We start from the raw sequence: 22,705 nt of genomic DNA, 5'->3' as shown, positions 1-22,705 counted from the left end.
TGCGGATTGTTCCTCACCTGGTCAACTGTACATTGCGTGTTTTCGTGTTAGCAATCAGATAGCCTTTAATTCTTCGCTGCTAATAAAAAAAATATAAAAATATCGTATACTCAAAAATATTTCAAAATAAAACTCATATAAAACATGTGCTTCGTTATGCTACTCATTTCTCTACCATACAAGAACAATAGGCCACAACAAAGCAGGTACAGAGTACAGCTAGTAAAATTTGAAATATAAACAACTTAAATGGAATTTAGGCGTAAATCAGTTCTTTTCTTAATTATATTAATTTAAAAAGGAAAACTGTCCACGTGTACAAAGGGGGGTAGGGGTATGAAAATGTCCATGCTTGTCCACTGAGGGGGAGGAGGAGTCTAAAACCGCGCTTTTTCTGTCCACGTGGTATATGGACAGCCCCTTACACATGCTCTCAACTGATTCGAGATATTCGTTTTTTGAGTCTTGGTTGTCTCAAGGCGCCTAGAAGTATATCCTAAGGTGAGGCCGTTTCGTCACTAGGTTAGGGGAGCGGTATATGAAAACAGTACGGAAGAAAGCAGAAGGGGAATTATTTGCCTTTTGCGTGAAAGAGACAGACAGATCACGATCGAGCTTCGACACTAGCGTATTGTGTTTTGTTTACAAACAAAACACAGTAGACTTCCAAGATGGCTGAAGGGTGGTTTTAGCGAGTTGGCCCACCTTGGCGCCTTGGGTTGCCCAATGTGTAGACCAAGGCGCGTAGAAGTATATCCTAAGGTGGGCCAACTTGCTAAAACCACTCTTCAGCCATCTTGGAAGTCTACTGTGTTTTGTTTGTAAACAAAACCCAATACGCTAGTGCCGAAGCTCACTCCTGATCAGTCTGTCTCTTTCACGCTTCAAGGAAATAATTCCCCTTCTGCTTTCTTCCGTACTGTTTTCATATACCGCTCCCCTAACCAACTTAGTGACGAAACGGCCTCACCTAGTACCATAGACCCGTCTTGGTGTAGACGGCCTTAGAGTGCTCATACACTGTTTGATCGAACCCAAATATTCGACTCTTTTTAACAAATATATTTTAATCAACGTGTACTGATCAAATATCTTCGACACAAAACACGACAAGCAAATATTCAGTAATTGGATGTCTTAAATATTTTTTCGGTCTGTTCTTCGAACCTGTCGGTACATGGTTAGGGTACCTTAAATATTTCATTCGATTTTTTTCCATGATCGATGTTTGACATTGTTTGTTACTGTTGATAATTGTAGAGTGGCAAACAAAATTGTATTTGTACATATTTCAAACCAAACTTTATCTGTCAAAAAGTATCAAATATTTGACCTTCGTGCAAACAGTGTACCACCACCTTTAGGAATCACCCTGTATCTAGAAATTCGAATTTGTCATTTCCATGTAATTCGAGCTGTCATTTATTGTTATTCTTTCTTCGATTGTGATTTTGCCAATTGGAATCATTCAATCATTCTCTGTGTCTATCTCGCTGCAGCCAGTCGGGAGCAGCGTCGGTTCGCGTTTGTGTGCTATCTTTCTCTGTTGTGCAAATGGCACAGCCCGAGGAGTGAAATAAGCAGCAAACTATTTTTTTAACATGGTGGTGCAGTTCCGTACAGTCATTTTCATTGTTAGATAGAAGTACGGCCAAACTAAAATAGTGAAACGTTTAGTTTTGTATTTTCGTTGCCGGGATTTGTCGGTTGAAATTAGCAAAAGTGCCAGTTTATACGCAGCCAATTGGAATCCTTTTCTTATCGGAAACATGATTTTTTTTTTCAACCTAGCTGGCGATTGTCAAACTGAGAACAGATTAGTGTAGAACTAGAAAAAACCAAAGTTTTCCTTTTTTAATTTGCTTAGGTAAACTAAGCACTAGAGTTATTCTGTAAACTACTAAGATAGTTTTCGAAGCAAGTGAAAATTGTATTTTTTCTGAGTGAAACACCAGTGTAACAATGGACGGTGATTCGGAAAAGCAGCCGCTTCTCAAGCAATCATCCCAGTCAGGCCAACCAGATTCCGGTTCGGAGCAAGGTAAGTTGAAATAGTATTATAGAAATCTCCACTCTCATCGAGACGGAGTGTTGTGAGACTTTTTTTGGTTTCCCTATCAGGTTGCTTCAAGCAATATTACCGAAGCCAATATAGCTTAGTTGAGCGGGCCTCTGCCTGAGACGGTCAATCAGAATGTCTTAGCAAGTGTGAGTCAGACACTGCCTTCGGCTATCGTTTGTTTTTCACAGCTGCTCCAGTTTTTCGCCACCACCCCGACGACGATGTGTTTCGAGTGGCAAAAGCGGAACGTTTAGTTATAAGCAACAAATTCTGAAGCTCAATTATTCTAATTTGATAAAGTTTCAATCAGTTGATGGATACAGCATTAATTTGATAACATTTATGACTCATAATCATATGCAACCGTACTACAGCGATGCAGTTAACTGGCGTAGAGGCACTGCAATCTTGTTTGCACTTCAAACACATTTGGAATAATACGCGTTGTTATCAGCATCAACATTTTTGACAAATTTAAGGGGGTTCAAATTTGGTTGGATTTTTCAATTACGGTTTTTTGTAGTCCTACGTAACAGACACAATTATTTCTAATCACCCTGGAAAACTATTACTGATTCGTGCTATGTGAACGACATGTTTTCAAACTGTCTGTAAGTCCTATCATATGGCGAATCATGGATGTCATTTTACACTCTGAAACGTATTCCTACATTAATAACACTGGGGATACATCTACATACTCATTACCCTCAATAAAGCTATGTTGTTCCTCAAACTTAATCTCATTGTAATTTCATAAATTCGTCAGACAATCTGGTTTCATGAAATTTTCTAGCACTGTTTTGAAAATTCACAAAACAATGGAGGGTAGAAATAAAAAAAGTTAAATACAGCTTTGCGTCTAGAGAATTTAATTTTAATTTTTTAATGTAATGTATACAAGTGCGAACCGGAGAACTATCATGCCAGAAAACTTTGGCATGGAAACCAGTATATTTATTACGAATAATGTAAAGAGTACAAAAATCAGCGAAAATCAGGATAAATTGAGTGTTCGTCGGAATATCATGGAGCGTGCCAAAAAATCTGGGAATCTTGAAAAATCAGTAATACCAGGGACAGACATACAGCTGTACTTGCGCTGTAAGAGTACAGCGTTGTACAGGTACTATCGTACCATGACAGACATACTTTGGTTGATCATTGTACCGTATGTCAAACTGACAATCAGAATTTTTCCAATTTTCACCACATATTTCAATGAAAAAGGTTTTTATTTAGCGTCTAAACTATCAAACACAACAAATATGTTTCCAATCTGAGTTATTAACTCAAGAGAAAGTCAATGAAAAGAATGTTTGTCAAGTGTTTTGATTCGATTTGTTCATGCTACCCACCACTAACCGTCTATGGCGCTGCGCACAGTACAACTGTAGCCATGTACAGCGGTAAAATAGGTCGTACAGGTACAGCGATCGTACCGAGTTGCTTGCATGGTTCTAGCGCTGTACATGGTGACAGACATACAATTTTCAAATACAACGCTAGTACAGTTGTATGTCTGTCATAAGTATAAGGTTGGCATCCCTGGCTGTCAGAGAGCTTTAATTCGGTTGATAGAAACATTCAAGTTTATGATGTATTTTTTGAATAAAATTAAGAACAACACTTCTAGGTTTCTAATTCTAAAATGTTACTCAAATCCACTTATTTGGAAGTTTCACCACTGTATCCTGTATACATTTTTACATCTTTTAAATGGAAGCAACAGAATTATCCAACCTAGCGTAATTTTTAAATTAGAGTCAGAGAGCCGAAAAAGAGAAAAAGTTCAATAACTCTGTCATTGTTCAAACTCAAACATGTGCATAGAATGTTTTTTTTCATCTAATATCCTCTATCACCTCCTGTAAGAATTCGGATTTTTAATTTGGGAAAAGTATTTTATGAGGGGATGGATCAAAAATTAAATTCATCTTTTACAATCAAAAAACGAAAAATTTCATACATATTTTATACAAACAAATATTTTTTTTGATTCGATTATAAACAGGATTCGAGTGCTCCCGTGGCCGAGTGGTTAGCGTCACACCTAACATGCCGGGGGTTCGATTCCCGCTCTGGTCGGGGAAATTTTTCGTCAAAGAAATTTCCTCCGACTTGCACTGTGGTCACGCGTATTCTAGAGCTTGCCACTCGGAATGCATTCAAGGCGTATTATTTGGCATAGAAATCTCAACTAAGTACTAGTCAAAATGACGTAAGTAATATTAAGTTGAGACTTCCTCTAGGAATGTTAGTGCCATTCAAGAAGAAGCAGAAGATATACCGGGTTCGATTATATACAGTGAAAAGAAATCGAAGACTGTATATAATCGAGTCCGCGCTGTAATTGTAATAGTAGCAGGAAATTATATTCCCGCGAAAAATGGGTCAATCGACTTAAACGCTTCCAAGAATTCGAGAATTATAAGTTCGGAAACTTCCCAAACAGGTGTTATCGGTGACATAGCAGCCGATATGCTCGAAAAAGTAACTCAAAATTGGACTTCACGTATGAATTGTCTCAAACGTAGCCGTGGCCAATATTTACATGAAATAATCTTTAAAAAATAAATGGCAAGGATTACTTTCCAATCCCCAATAATAAATTTAATATTTTTGACATTTTTTCTGTAAATTATAAACCAAATGCATAAAAAATCATTCATTACTAAATCGCGCTGCCTGCCGGTGCTTCCATACATATGAAACACAAATTTCTGCAAAATTCGAGAACTAATCAAGCAAATGGTACCAAATTTGGCATGTGGAGGTTTTGCGGGTCAAAAAATGTTTTTATGGTAGTTTGATACTGCTTATAATTTTAGAGATTCCTACATTGTAGAGAGTGTTATCTTAATGTCAAACCAAACTCGGAAACTTTACCATCAATGCAGGAAAGTGGAGAAAAGTGAAGGAAAGCGCGATGCGTCTGATTTAGTAATTGAGCTCTAACACAACGGCACCTTTTACCAACGGATATTCTGATTTCCTATCTTTCTTTTCATAACTATATCAACAAGACGAGAGACGAATTTTCGGAAATGAATTCAGCAATTCGAGCAACTCGAGTCGACATCAGTTACATCAGACATCAGTGGTCCAATTTAGCCCTCAAATTATAAAACACAAAATCATTTCAATTATTTTCAACTTCTTTTGATGCAGGGCGTATGATCATGAGTTTGTTAACGAGACCGTGTCACAAACATGAGTGTAAGTGCTAATAAAACAAACATTGAAACTGGGAGATTTATCTCATAGGGAATAAATTTTCAACGATCCACGACAGCTCAAAAATAACTCCTCTGTGAATGGCGACAAATTTCCTTTCCAGCAATAATCGCATGCAAAAACTCCGTTACGTGGCTGGCGAGTTCAATTTTAGACAACGTCAGCTGAAACTCTGTTAGTGTTTCTGATAACTGCTGACATACATAGTTGCCCACAGAAGTACAGAGAACGATCAAGCGCTGGAAAGATGGCATACGTATGATTAAATATGTTCTTCGACTTTTTCTTTCTATTATAATTGATAAGGATTCATCACGAGTGTTTGTTTACATTGGTTCTCCGGAGTGTACGTGAGAGAACACTCACTTTCTTCCTAGCTCTTGCAAATCTCAATTATTAAAACGAGGAAAAAAACATCTGCTTAATCTCATCTTCCTTTCTATATTGTAGCAATCGTCACGGCATCTTCGATCGGGCCGGATGAGGTTCCACCTCCGTACCAGCAGGAGCAGCAAAATAGTGTTATCGTGACTTGCCGCGTGTGCCAGGCATTGATAGACATCTCTTGGAAGAAAGAACAGCACGTCGTCAAGTGCTCACAGTGTAACGAAGCTACGGTAAAGTAATGAGTACAGTCAAAATCGAATATAATCCGTTACTAAACAAGCTTTCAGTCTACGAGTAGTTTATTTATTGCCTAAAACAGCTGGTTGTATAAATGTTTACGTTTCGCTGATCCTTCTCAAGATAACGGGAGTATATCGGGTTTTGTAATATGTAAAAAAGTATCACGATCGAAGTCATACAAGTGTCCTCGTATAATAGGCAGTGGAATCATGGGAGTAACATTGTTCTTGTGCTTATTTACAGCCTATTCGAAATGCACCACCGGGTAAGAAGTATGTCCGCTGTCCCTGCAACTGTCTGCTCATTTGCAAGAGCTCTTCCCAGCGAGTGGCATGCCCGAGGCCTAACTGCAAGCGCATCATAAACTTAGCTCCAAGCCCGGTGACGCCGCCACTGCTTTCAATGCCAGGCATGTGCCGTGTAACCTGCGGTCATTGCCACGATACGTTCTTGGTAAGTTACCGAGCTTTTCTCTTCATCGCATTCGCTTCTTTGCTTTAGAATGCCGTATATCACTGACACTGCCATTCGCCCTTTTAGTTCGATACGCTGAAGAATAACCTAGCCAGATGCCCCCACTGTCGCAAAGTTTCCTCGGTTGGGGCCGAATTCTGTCGCAAACGGCGCAACTTGCTGTTCCTCGGTGGATTGATATTTCTAGCTATTGGAATGGGTGTAACATACGGAACCTTGTCTTATGCTAGGGTGAGTAACGAAGGAAACCAATCTAACCAACTAATGATGTATCATTTCGGAGCACTAACACGATTCATGGGATATTTCGATTATTTGGGTTTCGAATAAATCCTTGTTGTTCGCTAGCAGATAAAGTTTCTAGAATTGCGTGCGAGGCCAGCAATATACGATTTTTGAATCATAGATCCTTCAAACAAAACTCGAATTTTTAGAAAATCGAGGAAATTAAAGTTTGAAATTTTATACAAGCGAGTTAGAAATACACAGTGTAATGATATAACAGAATTGCTGTTTAGCAATTGCTTGAATATATACAAGATTTTTTCATAATTATCTAGCATTTATTAAGTCAAATTCAACTTTCGATGCAGCTGACCATTAACCCTTTCATTACGGCAGTGTGCTCCGCCGAAGTGCTACCCCTGTACGGAGCACTGCGCCGAAAAGTATGCACATCGCGTTGGTGTGATCGAAGAGCAGTATGAATTTCATGTCGTCTAAAGACGACGCTCGTACACACAGGACGTCGCGCGGATGTCGTCTATAGACGACGCAGGGTGTCGACTACCTGGAAAACCCTTGAAAATCAGGGAATATCAGGGAATTCATGAAATGTCAGGGAACATCAGGGAATATCATGTAATTTCGTCCTCAATCTTGAAAAAATGCAATTCCGACGATTAAATTTTGATTACTGCAGTAATCAGAAAGACAATGATACAAAAAAATTGTATTTGACTGTAGGTTTTTCAGTATGTAGTTTGGTTTAGTCAGTAGGTGGAGTTAGTCCTTCAGAAGGCTTCTACATTCGCGCTGTTTCGGCTGGCAGTTGGCAGATATGTATGCGTAAGCAGAAAGTTACGTTAGAGTCATACATTTTTCTGGCATTCTTTCCCAACTGTTAGCTGAAGCGAATGTATGGATTTTTGACAATTTTCATAGTCAATTTTCAAGCTATACATTATCGTTCGTTTCGACGAGATCTTTGAGACGAGGATGAGAAGGGAAGCCTGGACTTTCAAAATGGAGAAGAAAAGCTTTTGAATTTAGGTGCAATCCACAATTTTCACATGGTGCAACCAATGATGGATGGATACAAAAAACTCGTCAACATTTTATGACAGACAAATCCTGTAATTTCGTCTGGTATGCGAAGGGATGTTACTGGTTTCCGTCATTGATTCCGATCAAAAATTGGCTGGAAAACGATTCGAGAAGCTTTTGACTGTGGCACTGAAACGGTTAACAAATTAACAAGTTTATGATGCTATGTTTCACTTTGGAGATCAATATAAATGTCGATCTCGAAATTCTCATTCGCTTTATCTAGAAGACAAGGAAATTTGGAGAAAAGAAGGTTTTGCAGTCTCGTGAAAATGATCCGAAAGACCTTCGAAAATGTTAAGCTGACAAAATGTTTTAAAACTATAAGTACAGAACTAGTAGAAAATTTGATTGCTGGTATGCATCTGGAATTTTCCTGAGAAATTACTGAAAAATCAGGGTATATTAGGGATTTTTTTTTGAGTTTTGAGTCGACACTCTGGTTAAATCACACGTAATTCACACAAGAGGTGGAGGAACAAATATAACCTGTGGGTGTAGTTGTAGTGTCTGATTTTCTGACACAATTGCTCGAAGAAAATTGTGACAAGATCTAACGGGACAATGTAGTTTTGAGATAGAAACAGCGAGGAGTTGATAGAGAGCGGTCGAATATACGCTGTATGGAAGTGCGAAGAATAAACGTTATTGCTATTTTAAGTTTCTGTTTACTACAGCAGTGTGTGTCAAGAAAAAAGGTACATCACGTGCAATAAGAAATCATGAAGAACAATAAGAAATCATGAATCAAAAAATCTTCAGGCGATTCCATAAAACCACGTATACTATCGGTCCATCTCAAAACATCAAAACATTCCACACATTCCAAAAATCTTTTTTTTAAATATTTTTTTACTGGAGAGCGAAAGCTTGTGTGAATTTAGGAGTGTGTTTGGATTTCTTTGTGACTTGTTCCGATCGTTCAGTTAGTTTTTGTGAATTCCATAATTACAGATTGATTGTTTTTTTTTCAAATATAGTCTTGAAACTATAAAGTTCCCTCACATCTAACATTGGAAAATGCTGATTAGGAGATACTCAATGGAGGGCCTAAGATGGATGTAACGACCATTCGCATAGATAATTTTGTCATATTAACAAATATACCACTATGCACATAAAACAGAACAAAGAAAACACGAAAGTGGACTTTGGACACTTTGCACCAAACGATAGACCCTAGAACAGTGATTGCCTTCAAATGGACACGCGCGAATACCTGCAGTGAAGCAGAATCAAATACATATTGAAAAAAATAATTTTAGAACTATCAAATTTATTTTAAAAATATTAAATAATTTTTTTGAACAAAAATTAACATATTTTAAAAAATCTTTTGAAATGCTCTCTGCTCTCATGGATTCGCTTGCATGATCTGCTGCAGTAACTGCATCGTTTTGGTATCTCATCTGTGAGAAATGAATAATAATGTTACAAATTTGCAAATCATATTACTCTGGAATAAACACTCACGACATATTTCGTCAGTGATATAGGCAATCCAGTGGGTCAAAACTATGGACAGGAGATTCGCCTCGGAAGCTCGTAAATACGCAAAAAACACAAGAAAAAATATTAATAAAGTTATCAACAGAAAAACAAAACAATCAAATAATATAAAGTATGAATCAAGAAAATTATTATCATCAAACGGGTTATTGTTAATATACCATGAAATATATAACAAAAATGACATCAAAAATCACAACATTAAATAACAATGTACAACAATACACAGAAAACAATACACAGGAAACGTTAACAGGACAAATAATAAAAAACACTACAATGAAAACAAAAACGAAAATAAATCAAGAACTCTAAAAAAAAACATAATAAAAGCAGAGACTACAAAAAAAAACATCACTACAACGAATTAATCGAAATCAACAAAGGAAAAATCTAAAACAACAATACAGGAATCTGAATAAAAAAACCGCTACAGAATACAGAAATATATTAAAACTGAATGCAACAAAAATAAAGAATACAATGACAACTCACAACAATAACCAAAAACCATAACATAAAATTGATTCCGCTACCTCGCCTACCATTAATAATAAGGATTCAAAACGACAACGATTGACAAAATTTACCCCTTTTGTTGCTTTCAGTCGTTGATTTTCCTGCCGCAGTTTGATATTCTCTGCTTGCTCCTTCCGAAGATCTCTCTCAATCTTCATTCTCTGGAACACCGCCATCTCCATCTCGGTTGCATCCAATGGCTCCCAGTCGAACAATTCCTCGTCATCATCAACGAGAATTACTTCACTGGGAACCAGAGGCGGAGGCGTTTCATCTTCAATCATTCTCTCGTTCCACTGCTGCATCTGGTTTGGCTTTGAAATTGGCTGCAAAAAAAGAGTTTTGTTAGTACCATACAACACACTCAGAAATGATTTTTGTTACCTTAATGACGGAGTGTTTTCCACTCGATTCTCCATGCACTCCGGGTTCCCGGTTGGCCCAAGAGCGTTTTGGGACCAACGACCCGGTGGGAATCATCGACGTGAATGCCGCTCGCTGCATATTGAATTGTGATGGGATTTATACTTGCTTCAATCTTCAAAGTATAAACCTCAGTGAGGAAACGTATCGCACAAACAAAAAGCTTGCTTAGATTGAATTAGAAATTAGGAAATGAAATCGGGTCTTCATTATTTTTTAGTCACCATGACATTGTATATTATGTCATGTGTAAGCTGATTTTGTTGTGATTCTGGTGATGGTATGCAAATTAAGTTATTTATTAACTAGTTTCAAGCTTTTAATATAATTTCTTGCAGCTTTATTGAGCATGATGGAATTCGTCTTCAATGGAAAATTGCAATGAACATAGCAAGAATCTTTATTGAAATTGCCGAACCCAGTGAATCCATATTTTGTGGGTGTGTTGCAAAACGCTTACACAGTTTTCGGAAGAATTACCTCAAAATGGCATTCAACTATATCGCTCGGAATAAAGAATTGTTCGACCAAGGAGGAATTAATGAAACGCAAGAGCCAAAGAGATGTTTCTCTTGGTGAATACTTCTAGTGTAAAATAAAAGTAGCGAACTAGCAACCTCAGTTCATTAAGTGTTATTTTGAAGAGCCGCGATTCTTTGCTTGGGCCAATTGTTTGTACTTCTGGTGAGCTTTTGCATGTCGAACCGGCGAAGATGTTAATTCGCGACATGATGATTATGTCGCGCGTGCTCTGGTGTTCAATCCGGAAACCGGATTGCTCTTTCGATAGTGTTCCGATACGTTCCACATACGTCATCAACTGTTTACAATCGTCTCCAAAACCTTTTTGTAAAGCGGCAAAATATTTATCGATCTGGCTTCGTTGATTTCGGTAATTTTGGTATAGGAATCACCCCCGTCTTCTTCCATGCTTCTGGCAACATACCCAGGCTGTCGACTAACTACCTTGAAAATCAGGGAATACCAGGGAATTCAAACAATGTCAATGTCAAACAATGCCAGGGAATATCAGGGAATTTCGTCATCAATCTGGAAAAATGAAATTCCGTCAATTAGAATTTTGAATATTGCAGTAATTAGAAAGTGAATGAAACCAAAAAAGTTGTTTTTGACTAGTTTGACTCTCTGTAGGTTTTTCAGTATATGTTGTTCACTTTTGCTTGTAGGACTTAGAAGTACCCTTCAGCGCAGCGCAAAAGTAGACGGCTTTTACATTCGCGATATTTTACTAGTATTTGGCATCAGTATCTGCCTTTCTGCTTCGACCAAATCCCTTCCTTTTCTTCTTGGAAAACTATCGATAAATTCATGTTTGAAAATCATTCTATGAAAGCTGAGCTCCCCTGTGGTGCCTGGAAAAAGTTATGTAGCACAATTCATTCCACACTGCTGAAAAAGACATGGTTATATCGAGAAGAATGTTCCACGACAGCAAGGGGGCTGAGAAGGGATAACTAGGGCGTGATGTAATGAGCTTTATTATGATTTTTGGCTCGATGAAACTTTGTAAGCTATATATTGTCGTGGGTTTCGACGAGTCTTTGAACAAGACTACAAAGAGGCTACAGATGGATTTGAATGTTTTGGGGTGAAGAAAAGAAGGATTTGGTAAATCGTTACATGACGTCAATGTTCTTGGGAGCATCAGGAATCAATTTGCACCTTTTAAAGAAGGCATGGGAATTGTATATTTGAACAAACTTCTTTCTTTGTTGATGGACGTTATAAACGTGAATTGTTCATATTACGAGAGCTGTAACTGGTTTTCAAAATGGAGGAAAAAAACTCTTGAATTTGGTTTTTACTTAAAATGGTCTTCTTACTCTCGTTAGAAACGCCAACATTGAGAGGATTTTTGCATTAGCGAATGTTTTTATGAAAACAAGTTTAAGATGCTATACTTCACTGTGTGAGCTCTCTTTATTGTCATATGAATCAAAGTGATTAAAACGGCTACGGGTAACAGAAGTGGAATCTCCGGAGATAAAACGGGGAAAATTTTGGAAAACGCACAAAAGGGAGCCCAAAGATTGCAAGATAAAGCATTTCGTTAGAATCGTAACAGTTTCATGAAATTGATCCGAATCAAAATGAAAATGTCTCATTTTGTACTAATATTATATTATACACTCCTTCAAGATAACTTTGAACTGTATTAGTAAATCATTTTTTTAAATCTTTTACGAAGCTTATCAGTCTTCGTTAAACTCAATTAAAAATCACAAACATTTCATTTATTGGAAAATATCGACAGACGTTCTTAAATTTCATTGTTTAAGCTAACTAAATGTTTTAGGAACTACAGCTAAAGTACTTTTAGAGAATTTAATTACTAGTCTACTTCTGGAGTTTTCCTTAAAAATTACTGGAAAATCAGGGAATATCAGGGAATTTATTTATTTTTATCACCCCATATCTAGCGTGGTGCGTCTTTCTCGACCCGAGGAATCCATGAGCGGTACAATCCTCAGCTGTTGGTGAATGATCAATGGGCTGCACAACCTTCGGCCCGTGTATCTGTAAAGAGTATGTGTTTGTACTGCCGCGTATATGAGTATGGGAGGTGGGGAAATAGGGATATATCAAGAAGAACTTCAATTATATCTTCAGAAACTCATGTTTCTCCAAATCTAAATGCAGTTTCTTGCATTTCAATATACAGGGAAACTTCGATATAACGTATCCTCGTTATAACGTACTCGATATAACGTCACTCGATATAACGTCACTCGATATAACGTCACTCGATATAACGTCACTCGATATAACGTCACTCGATATAACGTCACTCGATATAACGTACATTTTACTTCGATATAACGTACACATTTCCAAAGTGTAAAGGAAAAAAAAATTCAATGTTTTTTTCCTGATAGAACAATGAATTGTCTGTATTGTGATGCTAAAACAAGTTTTGTACCTTCAATCAATCCCGAAATACAGCTGGTTTTTTGATTCCGGATTCTAAATGAATCATGCTTTAATCAACACTACGAAGGGAAACATCATGTGAAAGGCTGGCTTCGTCTTCTGATTGAAGTTATTCATTAACTTTACTAAAACAGCAACACAATAATGTATTATAGACTACGTTTGTGAGTCGATATAACGTACAATTAGATACAACGTACAATTTTGATAGTGAAATGTACGTTATATCAAAGTTTACCTGTACTATTTTTCGAATCAATCGGCTCAAACTTTGAAAAACTTCAATGTTTTCACTAAAATTAAAACAGACCGAAAAGTAGTTATAACGTACCCTCGATATAACGTCACTCGATATAACGTACATTTTACTTCGATATAACGTACACATTTCCAAAGTGTAAAGGAAAAAAAAAATTCAATATTTTTTTCCTGATAGAACAATGAATTATCTGTATTGTGATGCTAAAACAAGTTTTGTACCTTCAATCAATCCCGAAATACAGCTGGTTTTTTGATTCCGGATTCTAAATGAATCATGCTTTAATCAACACTACGAAGGGAAACATCATGTGAAAGGCTGGCTTCGTCTTCTGATTGAAGTTATTCATTAACTTTACTAAAACAGCAACACAATAATGTATTATAGACTACGTTTGTGAGTCGATATAACGTACAATTAGATACAACGTACAATTTTGAAAGTGAAATGTACGTTATATCGAAGTTTACCTGTACTATTTTTCGAATCAATCGGCTCAAACTTTGAAAAACTTCAATGTTTTTACTAAAATTAAAACAGACCGAAAAGTAGTTATAACGTACCCTCGATATAACGTCACTCGATATAACGTACATTTTACTTCGATATAACGTACACATTTCCAAAGTGTAAAGGAAAAAAAAATTCAATATTTTTTTCCTGATAGAACAATGAATTGTCTGTATTGTGATGCTAAAACAAGTTTTGTACCTTCAATCAATCCCGAAATACAGCTGGTTTTTTGATTCCGGATTCTAAATGAATCAAGCTTTAATCAACACTACAAGGGGAAACATCATGTGAAAGGCTGGCTTCGTCTTCTGATTGAAGTTATTCATTAACTTTACTAAAACAGCAACACAATAATGTATTATAGACTACGTTTGTGAGTCGATATAACGTACAAGTAGATACAACGTACAATTTTGAAAGTGAAATGTACGTTATATCGAAGTTTACCTGTACTATTTTTCGAATCAATCGGCTCAAACTTTGAAAAACTTCAATGTTTTTACTAAAATTAAAACAGACCGAAAAGTAGAACATTTTCTCGATGATTACCCGCATGGACATAGTGGGGGGGATATGGGCAGTAGAGTGTCAATGGATGTATGAGAAAAAAGTGACATTCAAATTCTCAAAGGGAACTTGATTAATCCTTTTAGATTAAGTCCTTTTATTAAAAACATTGAAGTTTTTCAAAGTTTGAGCCGATTGATTCGAAAAATAGTATATTGAAATGCAAGAAACTGCATTTAGATTTGGAGAAACATGAGTCGATCACACCAGCGCGATATGCATACTTTTCGGCGCAGTGCTCTGTTCAGCGGTAGCACTCCGACGGAGCACACTGCCGTAGCGATAGGATTAAAAATGTTGTAGAAATTGCCACAAAAACTTTATTGGATACGCTAAAATTTGCGATCCGCGGAACATTTACAGTTGCAGACTCTCACGCATTAACGCTACCGGATTCGCATTAAAATTTATTCTGAGGCTGAAGTAATGAGGGCGAAGTTCCTATCCAACGTGGATAAGGAATCGAGGCGGCCCAAAGCCTACAGAAGACGTTTCCTTAGTTAGAGTAAGTGTAATACATCTTCCATACTTCAAAGCAAATAATAATCGGGCAAACGTAATGCGCCAGGTAAATCTATGTCGTTCGACGCTCGCTAACTTTCGGTCGGACGTAACTAAAGGATCACTCTTATGTTTCAAACTATCCGAGCAATCGACGGAACACATGTTTGCTTGCAAGATCCCGCCGCTTCTGACGGCGGGCCGGCGGCTGACTCAAATTACGTTACTTCGGCGGCTTGGGGTCGCCTTCGTTTCCTTATCCACGTTACATTGACCTCGGAATAAATTTTATTACGAAATAGAAATTCCCAACAAAAATGGCAGGAAGTGTCAGCGGTGCTCGACCTTGCATAATGTAAAAGCCACAATCAAAACGAAAACAAACAAGAGCCCACCACTCATTGAAGAATTTTGGGTAATTCTATAGAATTACAGTAGTGGTCAGATAATGTAAAAGCCATTACCAAAATAAAAATATTAAGAGCTCACCGCTATCGGCACCATTACCACCGTTCGCAATTTCAGAGGCCTGGTTTGCATTTTCACCTTTATCAAAGAAAAAAATGTGGAATGTGCCGCAATTTCTTTTTGTCGACTTCTCTTGTTAACTCCCTGTAACTCACAACTGAATAGAACAAACAAAAAATCACAAAAATTTGTTTTTTTGTTTGGAATGCCACCTTGACAGCTAGCATAACTTAAAATTGTATGATCGACTTTACGCGATATATTTATTGCAACAGCCATCTAGCGAGAAAATGATGGATTTCTTTTTACCCAACCTAATACATATTACTATGAAACTGTTTTAGCGGATAATCCACTCGCGAATGATCGGGTATAACTGTATCTAAATTATATTTTACCTTTTTTTCACATGTTCTAGAACACAATTTTAATTTTTAAAAAAATGTATCCGTCGTAATTTTTCCCCTCTTCTTTTTCAGGAGCATAACGGAATGTATATTGCCTACATCAGCCTGTTTCTGATCGCTCTGTTACTGTTCGTCAAGACGATATACTATTGCACCTTGAAAGTGAGTAATGTGGAGGGACCGATTTAAGCGAACGGGGAATCTTATGCGACCCGGTAGGAGAAGGGAGCAGGTCTGCCTTGCGCTTGCCTTGGTTTTGTTTCAAAAAGTTACGTTTCTCCGTACGAAAGATAACGCGAAAACGATTCAAACTAAATCTGAAACTAGAGAATACACAATCAGAAGATCCCACACACACACATATATACACACATTCCTAAGGTAGCAAGGGGAGAGGTTTCGGTTCCAGTTGAGAACGAAGAATCTTTTCATCGGCTGAGTTGTAAATTATATGAAATGTGCACAACAACGTGAACATCAACATATTACGAACGAATACAGTGAGCATATTTGGAAACACTACATTGAATGAAAAAGAGGCAATTCAGAAATATGGATCAGATTGGGTAAACTCATATATACAAATGTCTGAGTTACTGATGATTGTGTGTACTTTTAATTTTTTACAATTTGTATTCACTCAATCTAAATTTATATGATGTATAAAATATTCAGATAAGTGATGAAAATATTTTTTTTGTGTTTATAAGTCATATTAAAACTAATCATTGCATAAGTATAATAAATATATTGGCCGACGGAATAAACCGTTGTAATGAGCATGTGATAAGATGAAAGGTTACAAGAAGGTAAAAATTATCAACTCAAAATAGAACACATTTGGAGTAGGCAGAGCAAACAATAAACATCAGACAGAGGTTAAACATCTTACACTCTATATATCAAAAATACAATTATAAATACCGGCTACATTTAAATGGTTATTCCGAAATAAAATATAAAGAAATCAGTTACAATTTACATTGAACCGACTAAACGATGAATGATCTATAGGAATACTACATGTGGCATTATTTTAATGTAGAACGAATGCTATGCTATTACCCAACTATCATAGATCTTCGGTCACAGCTTATCCGTTTCTAGCGATTCATTGCTATCAATCCACTGAAACGAACTCTATAAATACAAATCCGTCATATTAACTCTCATATGAAACTCGAACAATTGCTACATTTCAATAATATTGGTTCACATCATCAAATACTCTCCCCTTTGAATTTGTTTCGCTGAAAATGATATCATAAGGTATAGATATTACAATAGCATGCTTGGTAACAACAAAGTCAGCAATCAGGATGTTTATAGCTCTTTGATGTGGAAATTTTATATTCGAACTGAAACCATACCGGAATTATAGACAAACGCATACGGAACAGATCATAGTAAAGGTTGGTTAGAAAAAAAGTTGTAGGAAGCCATTGAGTGTCGTGATTTGATTTAGTAGAACAAAAAAGAAGTCCGCATAATTTCTCTTGCATTTTTATGTTTTTTTTTGCATCAACATTTTTTCAGCGGAATGATTGGCTGCGTAGATTGGGTTGTTAGTTCACAACCCGCCTCCAATCGGATTGAAATTGTGCAAAGGCTCTTGATACGGAATGAATGGAAAGGGCAGCAAGAAAAATTTGGGGCTATATGTGTTAAGAAGGGCACTCGACCACATGAATCGTTGAGGACACAGGAAAATTTGACAGAATTTATTATCACATACTGCTATCACAATATCAATGTCGATTCCAGCTCCCAAAGATAATTACTATCTGAATAGAAAAAAGTCCGAAATCCGAATAGAAGGTAGTCACATTTTGTAAAACATCAGGAAACAAACCGTTTATATTTTTATTTTCTTATTTCTCAGTTTTCTTATTTTCAGTCACAGTCACTCAGCGCTTTCCTACCAAAAAGCTCAACGTCGGCCCCTAGGGACATTTTTTCCTTATACTCCCTCAGATCATATTACTTAATTGGTAATTGTGCTTGTAACGGAGCTTGGCGCTTATGAAGGAAATTATTGCTGCACCTTATCACATTCTTGCGTGGATTTTAGGTGTTGGGTTGGGTAATACGTTTTATTTTCTATTTTTCTACATAATCGCCGTAACGTTCGAGGCTTTTTTCATAGCGTAGCACAAGTTTTTTTTATTCCGAGCGGAAGATGGGCACTTTTACGGGGAAAAAGTTTTTCAAACAACAACTTTTTCATGCTTTCTTTGAAAAAAATACAACTAATCCTAATTTTGTGCGAAGTCAAGATTGCGATATAGTGTATTCGACAAAGTTTTAGACCTTATTAAAATATGAACTTTTGTGAAGACATCAACTTTCTATCTTTTATAGTTTTTGGAGTATAACGGGTGTTAAATAAAAAATGAGAATTTTTTCAATACCTTTCAGAAACTCAAATAAAGAGCTTAAAATTTTCTTTCCCCAAGAAAATAGCTCTTTGGGCTCCCTAGAAACAGTAGGGGTGTTTGGTTTTGCTAGTTTGAATTTAGTCAAAGCAAAGATGGTGTCGAAACAGCACGTGCTCCGCGAACGCATTGTACGGTTCTACGAAACGCATTTCCAGCAAGGAAAAAAGTTCACGGTGGCACATTTTAAGGAAGAAAATGTACCTGTCAGTACGGTATATCGTATCGTGGGTTCCCTGAACGTAGAGCGGAAGGTCGGAAGTGGTCGTCCGGTGACGATAATGACGAAATGACGAAGCAGAGGAAGACATCGTTAAAGAAGCTGTTTGACAACAAGGACGCAACCAGCCTGCGTAACGCCGGTCTTAAATATGGCTGCTCTCGCGTATTGATCCATCGGACCCTGAAGATGGAAGGAATCGTCTGCAGGAAGAAGACGAGGTCGCCGGAGTACTCTGAGGACCAGATTGAGACGGTTAAATCACAGTGTCGGTGGATGACCAAAAAATACCGCGGGACGTCTTTCGTTCTGGACGACGAAAGCTATTTTCCGCTGTCCAAAACGCATATTCCAGGAAATGATAATTACTACTCCAGCGACAAGTCATCCACACCGCCTGAAGTGAAATACAAGTTTAAGCACAAGTTTGAAGAAAATGTTATGTTGTACATCGCCATTTCCGACCGGGGCATTTCAAAGCCTTGGTTTCAGCCGAGCGGTCTGGCAATTAACCAACAAATCTATCGAGAAGAGTGCCTCGATAAAATCCTGCTGCCGTTCCTGAACGAGCATCACGCGGATGGGAAGTACGTCTTCTGGCCGAACAAGGCGTCTTCCCATTACGCCAAGAAGACGCTGGCGTATCTTGAGGAGAAAAAGATACCGTTCGTGCCAAAAGATCGTAACCCAACAAACTTGCCCCAGTGCCGCCCAATAGAGGATTTCTTTGGCTCACTCAGTGCCCTAGTGTGTAAAAACAATTGGAGGGCCAAGGACACGAAGCAACTGACTACAAGAATCCGGAATTGTATCCGGAAAATGGACGTAAGTGCCGTACAACGTTCTTGTGAGAGCATCGCGACAAAGTTGCGTCAAACAGCAGACCACGGCCCTTACTCAAACATTCACTGACATTTTTTTGAAGAAAATACATTATGTTATTAATAAAAAATACTGAAATCGATGATTTATATGTGATTGAAAAAATTCTCATTTTTTATTTAACACCCGTTAAGTTATTTTTTATGAAGACTTCTGAAATTAAAAATGTTTTGCTCGTAACATTTTTGTATGTAAATTCTCATTTCATACAGAAATGACTTATATTCCAAAAACTATAACACATAGAGAATTGATTTCTTCGACAAAAGTTCATATTTTAATAAGATCTAAAACATTTTGAAATACACTATATCGCTATCTTGACTTTAAACAAAATGAGGATTAGTTGTATTTTTTTTTAAAGAAGACATAAAAAAATAGTAGTTAGAAAAACTTTTTCCCAGTAAAAGTGCCCATCTTCCGATGTATGAACGACTTGTTGGAAATTGTAAAGGTCATTCATATATATATTTTCGTGAATTTAAAAAAATACGTTTTGAGAAAAATTAATTTTAATTTTTAACATAACTTTTTTTTCAGCAATTTTTTTTTCCAAAAAAATGTTGGTGAAAATTTTTTGTCAAAATTTAAAAAAATCCTAAGTTTCATCCTTTGACAATAATTTTGTAGGTATCATAGTTTTTAAGTTATAAATTTTTGTAAAAAATTAAGAAAAAATTTTGGTTTTTTTTCCAAAAAGTAGTCTAATTCTTTTTCGAATATTTCAAGTTGCTTGAACGACATATGTCTTTACACCCACAACGTTTCACTACTATCTGAGATGATGCTGCCAACAGCCAGTCGAGTTGACATGAAATTCGTCAGTGTTATCGAGTCGTTGACCGCCGAACGCCTGTTTCATCACCGGGAATAAGTGATATTCGCTAGGGGCGAGGTATGGGGAGTAAGGAGGATGCTCGAACACAGTCCATTTGAATTTTTTCAATTGCTCTTGAGTTACGCGAGCAGAATGTTCTTAATCGCGGTTCTTGAGGTGAAGGTGGAAGCTAGCCATTGTAGTAGTATAGGTAAACCCACGAGTTAAAATTGGGTAATAGTGTTTGTGAGAGAAGAGCAAAGCACACGTAAATAGATCAACTCACTTATCAGACAGTGTGGCTCTTCATGGACACGAGTTTTTGAATACATTTAAAAAAAAAATAACAATTCAATACAAAAGCAAAATGTATGAACGATATGTTCCGATGAACAATTGCAAATATAAATATATATCGAAGGTGCTTTTGCATATGAAGTAAAATTCTGATAATACGTCAACGTAACATGAGCAAATTTATAACACATGCGAATTGGGGCTCTTTTGGTATGAACAAGTTCTTCCGCATAATAACTCGATGTTGATAATTCCTTAATATTTTCCTTCGTTGATCGTATTGTTTTCACATATTCATGTTGGAGAGCCTCAACTCTTTTCTTCGTTGGCCGAGGCATTTAGATTGAATTTAATACTTTTCCGTTTAGTGTTTTTGAAAGTATAGGCAGCCGTGGCAGTGCTCCGAGCTCTGCGATACAATTTTCTTACCCAATGTAAAAGTTGCAGAACTTACATTATAGACCCATTAAACGTAAAAATAATAATTGTGTTGGTATCAACACAATTTTGTTTGCTATTACTCAGGAATAACATTTTATTGAGTGGTTTTTATATATGTTTCGATGATGTTGTCTGGCATCAACTGCTTTTTGTGTACAAGTGAAATTTTATGTCGTGTTTTTTTCCGTTGTTTATCGTGTTTAATCTCGTTTTCGTGTTATCATTGTTTATTAGTGTACTGTTGTGGAATCTGTTCGTTTGTATACCGATTTTTTTTGGTCGTGGCTAATATTACGGTTTGCGAGTGTTGTGCCTTTTTGACGCAAAACAACAAAGCCGTACTGCTCTCCACGTCGATTTTTTTCTCTCGAAGCGCCATCTACCGGGATAATAGAGAAGCACTTAAAAGCTCCTTCAATTGCACGCTACATCGTCTTCTTGCATCCAACCGACTTGCACTTGTATCGTATTGCCTACCCAAAGGCGCATCATCATGACGAAAAACTGCGCAAAGTTCTGCAATGCAATTACGGGCATCGATTACGTCGTCTGCCGCGGCTATTGTGGTGCAGCTTTTCATATGAATGCATGTTCTGGTATATCTCGAGCGCTGCAGTCGTACTTTACATCCAACAGAAACAATCTTTTCTGGATGTGTGACCAATGCGCAGAGCTATTCGAAAACTCGCATTTTCGTGTTATCTCACGTCAGGCCGATGGAACTCCTCTCCGCACGCTTACGACGGCGATCTCTGAGCTACGCACCGAAATAAAGCAAATGCACTCTAAACCTGTAGACCATTTTTCACCCGCTACAAGCGTACGCTGGCCAGCGCTTGAACAGCGCAGAGCTGCAAAACGACCTCGTGAGATCGAACCCACTATGCGTGCTGAGAGTTGCCAAGTAGGGAGCAAAAAGCCGATGGCAAATGTTGTTTCAGTGCCTATTTGTAGCTATGATACCGATCGGAGGTTCTGGCTGTATTTATCAAGAATTCGTCCTGACGTCACCACGGAATCGGTATCTGCCATGGTCAAAGCCAATCTCGGGATTAAGGATGATATTTCTGTGGCGAAGCTCATCCCAAAAGGTAGAGAGTTGGATTCCCTCACTTTCTTATCCTTCAAAATTGGGTTCGACCAATCATTGAGAGAAAAAGCACTGGATCCATCAACATGGCCTGAAGGGTTGCTTTTTCGGGAATTCGAAGATTATGCCGTACAAAAATTTCGAGCTCCACCGAAGTTCAAAAAGCCTACTACACCGTTGCTACCACCAGAGACTATATCCCCTCCAATCGTGCCTATTTTGGATTTGAATTTGATTCCTCCAGCCCGGGACGCACCAGTTTAAGCCGTTCGGAAGGCCCCTATCCCCCTATCACAGTCGTGTCCCACCCGTCATCGGCCAGCAGTCGTCCCGGACCTGTGTTTAGACATGGGAATGGGGTCTTCCAGCAAATTAGCACAGGCGAGTACAACCCTTCAAAAATCAAATTGCTACCTGATACTCGTCACGTTTCTAGTCACATCTCGTCACCAAGAATGACAATGTCATATAGTCGTCGTTCATCTGGTCGTCTATGGTTACTTCCAACGGAATGCACGCAAAACAGCATAATGGAAGCTCCCACGCCACCCGGCACAGTCGAGCACCGCTCTCGTCGCTCCGCTGACTTTTCCTGCCATCCAAGACATTCCGTTCCTGTGTCCGGAACTGGCGAGGGAGTCTTCCAACTTGCTACCTCAGGCAAGTACGACTACAGTAC

The 22,705-nt window shown here is 37.7% G+C and overlaps 2 protein-coding genes across 3 annotated transcripts; both read left to right on the top strand.

The window, feature by feature from the left end:
• Window positions 1-1,463: 1,463 nt before the first annotated feature.
• On the top strand, window positions 1,464-17,192 carry LOC129768163 (type 1 phosphatidylinositol 4,5-bisphosphate 4-phosphatase). Of its 2 annotated transcripts, XM_055769620.1 has the most exons (6): window positions 1,464-1,645; window positions 1,792-2,041; window positions 5,750-5,916; window positions 6,170-6,379; window positions 6,467-6,631; window positions 15,917-17,192. In XM_055769620.1, the coding sequence occupies exons 2-6, from the start codon at window positions 1,963-1,965 to the stop codon at window positions 16,031-16,033; spliced, it is 738 nt and encodes a 245-aa protein (XP_055625595.1). In that variant the 5' UTR covers window positions 1,464-1,645; window positions 1,792-1,962; the 3' UTR covers window positions 16,034-17,192. The 2 variants fall into 2 exon arrangements, with proteins under 2 accessions (XP_055625595.1, XP_055625594.1); XM_055769619.1 differs by having other exon boundaries at window positions 1,464-2,041.
• A 4,237-nt stretch (window positions 17,193-21,429) lies between these two features.
• Window positions 21,430-22,290, top strand: LOC129766741 (uncharacterized). The gene has a single exon (XM_055767340.1). The coding sequence runs from the start codon at window positions 21,430-21,432 to the stop codon at window positions 22,288-22,290; it is 861 nt and encodes a 286-aa protein (XP_055623315.1).
• The last annotated feature ends 415 nt before the right edge of the window (window positions 22,291-22,705 follow it).

The sequence above is a fragment of the Toxorhynchites rutilus genome, chromosome 2 (assembly GCF_029784135.1).
Source record: "Toxorhynchites rutilus septentrionalis strain SRP chromosome 2, ASM2978413v1, whole genome shotgun sequence".
Classification (NCBI taxonomy): Eukaryota; Metazoa; Arthropoda; class Insecta; order Diptera; family Culicidae; genus Toxorhynchites; species Toxorhynchites rutilus.
The sequence above is the reverse complement of the archived record's forward strand: the minus strand, read 5'-3'. Positions and strand labels throughout refer to the sequence as shown.